The sequence below is a fragment of the Capsicum annuum genome, chromosome 9 (genome assembly GCF_002878395.1).
Source record: "Capsicum annuum cultivar UCD-10X-F1 chromosome 9, UCD10Xv1.1, whole genome shotgun sequence".
Lineage (NCBI taxonomy): Eukaryota > Viridiplantae > Streptophyta > Magnoliopsida > Solanales > Solanaceae > Capsicum > Capsicum annuum.
Window position 1 is genome coordinate 55,958,616 of NC_061119.1, and position 6,399 is coordinate 55,965,014.

Here is a 6,399-nt window from a genome sequence, read left to right on the forward strand (position 1 = left end):
ATGACATGTTTATTCCAAGAGGACTCCATCTCTATGTACCTTATCATGAAAACTCCATTGTCAATGTCGTCTAGGCCAGTTGTCCCAACTAGACTTAATCATTTGACTTCTGATAATAAGAGAAAAAGAAGTTTTTTTGAGTTAGAGTTAAAACTTACCTTCTTTTATTTCATAGCCTCTTCTGTATTCTCAATCTGAGTTCATCAACATAGTTATTGGCTTTACCAGCTTTCTTCTTGCCATTTTGGCTCATTGTTGAGATGAGTGATGTTATGCATAGGAAATTTTCTACTGTCCGTCATCCATTCCTTGTATCTCTTCTTGTTAGGTTTATCCTTTCTCATTCCATATTTCATGCTGCAGAACAAAGCGGCTACTCTATTTTCCACACACATACAGTAGCTTTCTTGATTCCTCAAGTTTTCAGTTTAAATTTTTGGTACCATGGTTGTATGTACTATGGAGTTTTAACTCTATCACCTTAGTTGATGCACCCCATTTGAATGCGGGGCGGAGATAGAGTATCACGGGCTTGGTAAAACCTAATAACTTTGATCAATATTGTTAAGAAATTTACTTAATATGTTTAAATAATTTATACATTTGCTATTGAGATTGTTTATGCTCCATTTATAGGTGTCCTTCCTATGTTCTAAATAAAAATTAAATATATTGTCATTTAAGTGCTAATTGAGATTATTTTCTCTTTTTATAGGTGTCCAAAATGAAGAAAGAGATGAAGAAAGAAGTGATGAAGAAATTGACCTTACTTGAGAAAATTATGGAATTGTTGATAGATGTTTTAGTATCGATCTTTTTGATATTGAATTTTGTGAAACTTATCGCCACTCAAACTTGCTACTATATGGGAAAACTAATGATCATTTGACTTTAACATTTTTCTTTTGGATTTACATTACTAGTTTGTTGGATGTTTTAATTTGAATTATTATTAATGAAACATTTTATTGTGATGTGTATATATAATTATGCATTAATATATATATATATATATATATATATATATATATATATATCAATTGGTATTTGAAGTAGCTACAATAATAGGTGGCAAAAATCATTGCAATAAGTAGCAAAAAAATAATGCAAAAGATTCAAAAATCATTGCAATAGGTGTCAAACCCCATTGCCATAGGTAGTGAAAAATCATTGCAAAACAATAATAATTGTTGCAATATGGTTATTACAGCGTTTTTCTGTCGTTGCAATATAGTTTATTGCAACGGTTCTGAACCGTTGCAATTGACAATATGAACCGTCACAATAGGAGTTAAAAAAACTGTTGCAATAGGTCTATCTATTGCAACGGTTATTGTAACCATTGTAAAAATCGTTGTGATAGACCTATCCCAACGCTCACATATGCAACACATATAAAACCATTGTGGTACCTCTACGGCAATGGTTTTTATATCTATCGCAACGATTTTTGAACCGTTGCCATAGGGCTAATTTCTAGTAGAGTTGTGGAAAGAATGATATTGTGATTCATGAAATGAATGAGAAATATGGTCTTGAAAAGTTAGTGCAAGAACTCAAGTGTTGCATATTCTCATCATTTGCGTGAAGAAGTTTTCTATGCTATTATTGCTTTGCAACTTTCAGAGCTTAACAATCGCTTTAGTGAAGTGAATACTAATCTATTTCTTGAAATGGCTAGTTTGAGTCCTGAGAATTGTTTTGTAAATTATGATAAAGACAAGATCATGAAGCTTACTACATATTATTCAAATGAGTTCAGTGCTTCCAAGCTTGAAGATCTTAGTTTTGATCTTGATAATTATATTTACTATGTGCGAGTAGTGTATAATGCTTTCTGAAATTTGAAAGGACTTGAAGATCTTTCAATGAAATTGATTGGAACAAATATGCACAAGACATGGGGACTTATTTATTTTCTTGTGAAATTAAGCTTGATATTACCTGTGGCTACTGCAACAGTGAAAAGAGTTTTTTCCTCCATGAATTTTATCAAAAACGATTTGCGAAGCAGGATTGGTGATGATTTTTTGAATGATTGTTTAGTTTGTTATATAGAGGATGAAGTATTTGACAGGAGTTTGAACTTTTCACATTTTTAAAGAACGTATTCCTAACCCTAGATCAACTCAAGGTACAAAAGTTTACAGGAGGAAAACATGATTTGAAAACTTGCTTGAATTAGATTAGTTCTACATACCTTACTAAGTAAATCGGTGAGGAAACTTTGAAGGAAGAACTCTAAATCCTTGATTCTTTTGAACTTTAGGAGATGGAAGTTTGAGGAAAAGAGAAGAGCATTTGATGATGGAATTGAGTAAATGATCAGGTATGGGGGTTTTCGACTGAGGAGGGATGGTTTTATGAGAAGAAAATGACCTACAGGCCCCTTAAAATGAAGAAACTAAAAGATCTCGTCTGGAAAATCCACCTCATGGCACGAGGTCCAATATGCGATGGCAGCCTCATGGCGCAAGGCTCAACATGCCAGATCTTCTCCATAGCGGGCTGGCCAATGCACCTGGCTGTAGGGTTATCAAATTTATAAGTTCCTTTCAGTTGTGGAGCAGAGCTGGACGTGAGGCCCTTACCTCATGGCACTCCGGCCATTTCTAATGATCAAACTCACATACAAGTCCCCCAACTTGATTGAAATGTTATCCTAAAGATTTAAAGATCAAATTAATCATTTTGTAGCTCAAGATGGCACAACAAGATGCATTGGCAAGCATAAACTCGCGGGGTGTTACACAAAAAATGAATTTTATACATATATACTCCCTCTATTTCGTATTAGTTGACCCCTATAAACTTGGCACACCCATTAAGAAAAATATTTATTATGAATCTATTTTACCAAATTAGTCTTATTAATTATGCTTTGAAAATATAAATTTGAATATATACAACTTGTTTAGTCATTTAATAATAAGAGTACTATTGGAAGAACATATTAAATAACTCTTGATTTCATCAATGAGACAACTAAATTGAAATAAATATTTTTAGAAAGAGGATCAACTAAAATGAAACGGAGGGAGTATATATCATTTCTCCTACTTCTCTTCTATGAGACGAGGGCACTGAAATGATAGTGGACCATTGTTGTCATGGCTATAATACCAGGTTGGAAAATAATATCCATCGAAAATAATTCATGAGATACAAAAAGAACAAGAGAGTATTAAGACATCAAGATTTTAAGTGTGAAAATATATTATTCGAACTATGCCATATTATACCACTATAGATAGAAGTTAAAAACTGGTAATATCAAAAGAACTACTATAAACATAAAAGAGATGACACTCTTTAACGTCACACACCTTACTATAATAACATAAACTTTATAAATTTGATGCTATTAAGGCTGATACGGAGTGGCAACCAAATAAAGGTCACTTTTTCGGGGGGCAGTGCCTCCAACGGATTCAATCATATCCAAGTCCCTTGGCTCCATTCCTGTTGGGAGTTTCCAATCGAAGTGATAAAGCAATTGAGCTAGTGGCAAATAAACATTAGCTAAACCAAATAATATCCCAGGACATATTCTTCTCCCACTGCCAAAGGGAAGATATTCAAAATTATTACCAAAAAAGTCCATAAAGCACTGCTCAAATCTCTCTGGCTTAAAGCTTTCTGCGTCATCCCAATATTTTGGATCTCTGCCTAGTGCCCAAGCATTAATTATGACTTTGGTGTTTTCAGGAATAGTGTAGCCATTTATGTTCGTCTCCTCCCTACATTCTCTTGCGATCAAAAGTGGAAGTGGTGGGTGAATTCTCATAGTTTCTTTAATGACTAATTTTAAGTATTTCAGCTCCTCCACATTCATTTCATCCAATGTTGCTTTGTCTCTAAAGGCTTCTCGTACTTCTGCTTGAACTTTGGCGAATGCACTTGGATTTTTCATCATTTCAACCATAGCCCATATAGTTGTTATTGATGTAGTTTCTGTTCCAGCTGCAAACATGTCCTGCAATTTATGGCCAAGTTATTAAATTAAACAACACATGTTATTTCCTCATCTAAATTTTTTGACCGACTTTTTGCAAAATTCTTTATTATAAAAAGGCAAAATGATTCGGTGGACACTTATACTATGTCCGTTTTGTAATTTGGACACTTCTAGTTACATGTTTGTCATCTGGATCCCTAAACCCGCTAAAAAAACTATATTTTAAACTCTTTGACAGTTGACTTTGCCTATGTGGCATTAAATGGCTGACTAGGATAAGGAGAGTGTAGTCACTCGCCTGGGGTGTGAGTGGGATTCAATTTTTGACCAATTTTATATTAAAATAATTAAAAAAAATTAAAAAATCCTCCAACTACAACTTTTTAAATTTAAATATATTTTTAAAAAATAATAAATTTTATAAAGAAAATAAAATAAGGCCCCTTCCCAACCCCTCCCCTATCAGCACCCCCACCCCACCCCCACCGCCATCCACCAGTCCTCTACCCCGTCACCGTCCACCAATCCCCCACCCCCACCGACTGCCATGGTCATTGCAGCAACACCAACACCATTAACACAACACCACCACCATTAATACCCCCTACCCCCACCAACTGCCATAGCCATTGCAGCACCACCACTATTAACCCTGCAACACCATTATCAGTTTTGAGGCAAATGCACATTCAAATCACAAACACCCATCAAACAATTTGGCTTAACCGTCATAGCATCAAAAATATCCTTTTTCACATTGGCACAAGGCACAAGCTTCAAGAATTCCTCCATGAAGCGCATCAACAGAAAATAAAAAAATCAAACTTAATACCCAAAGACACAAGCGTCTGTGAGATTTTCTGAGCCACAAATCCAAATTTTGCAACACCAGTAAAGTAATTGTACCTTTAACATTAAGGAGTGTTTGGGTGAAAGTAAGAGTTTGTGAAAGATTAAGATTTTGAAAGAAATGGTTTAGGTAATTTTGTTGGGCTTTAAAGAGATAAACAAGTTGATCTGGGTTAATTGAATCTTGGAGTTTTGACAATTTGTTGAGAGAAAATTGGTATCGTTAATGGATGATGCTCTCATTGTTATCAGTTTCTTTTATCGTTAATGAATGATGCTCTTATTTTACCATTTTCTTTTATAGTTAATGGCGTGAGGGGGGTGGGAACTGTTGTTTCTATGGTTGTGAGTTGGGGGAGGTGGACATAGTGGTGAGTTGGGGGAGGTGGAAATGGTGGTGATGGTGATTGTAGATTTGAGAAGATAGAGAAGAAATATAAGTGTTACTTTTAAAAATAATTCTTTTATTTAATATTTATGATTAATAATTTAAAATATTATTAATTATTTAGAATTTTTATATTAATTTTGTTGCTTACAAATTTATTTTGTTGGTGTATTAGAATTTATAGTTGAAAATTTAAATTAATTTAAAATAAAAATTAATTGTATTTGTGTATTAGAATTTCTAAAATTTATAAAAAAAAAAATTAATTAAATTTATTTTAATATTTAATTTTTTATGTAGCATTTTAAAAAGGCTTAAAAATGATATGAAATTTAATGTAATAATAAAATGAAGTGGCAGCTAACATGAAGCATGAAATTTAATGTAATACTTAAAAATGATGTGGAAGTTGATATGGCAGTTGACGTGGTACGGTTGTGTTACACACACCGTCGGGATTTAAAATGTTGATTTTGAATGGGTTTAAGGGTCTAGATGACAAACATGTAAGTAGGAGTATTCACATTACAAAACGGACATAGTACAAGGGTCCATCGAGCCATTTTGCCTTATAAAAATTAAAATTAGAATTCCTAACAACAAATTCTTCGTAATTAATTATTTCAGCTATATATGGCAATGAATATGAAAAACTTAAATGGTTTAGTAAGAACAAGCATAATATTCAGTACTTACAACAATAACAGCTTTGATATTGTCGTTGGTGATGGGAAATTTAAGACTCTTATCCTTCGCAAGTCTTAGTAGGACATCAATTAGGTCTTCACTTCCTAATGTGTCATCACTCTTGTGAGCTGCAATATTCCTCTTGTGTGCGTTAATGACATCCTCAACAATTGAATCTACCTTACGGTGGGCATCTAGAAGTTTTTTCTTCACTCCACTGAAAGTATGAAGAAATTTGTATGAAGGGAAGATCTCAGCCACATCAAAGCCTTGTGCTAAGCTTGTCACTTCTCCAACTACTTTTATAAATTTTTCTTGGTCCTTTAGTAATTTTCCAAATGCTGATCTACATGTAATGGAGCTTGTGAACCAAATGATCCTTTTCGTATAATTAATTAACTCACCAGAAGATGAAGAAGATCGGATAGAGTCAATGAGACGAACAACTTCATCATGTCTGATCGAGCTGAATGACTGGATATTCTTTGCACTCAACAGTTCCATGATACAAATTTTA

At 33.6% G+C, this 6,399-nt stretch overlaps 1 protein-coding gene across 1 annotated transcript; it reads right to left on the reverse strand.

Moving 5' to 3' along the window:
• Positions 1–3,364: 3,364 nt before the first annotated feature.
• On the reverse strand, positions 3,365–6,392 carry LOC107842119 (cytochrome P450 71D7-like; the record flags this gene model as incomplete). Its single annotated transcript, XM_047396704.1, has 2 exons — positions 3,365–3,976; positions 5,892–6,392. Coding segments are annotated over 2 exons (1,113 nt in total), but the record flags the coding sequence as incomplete, so codon positions are not given.
• Between the last annotated feature and the right edge of the window lie 7 nt (positions 6,393–6,399).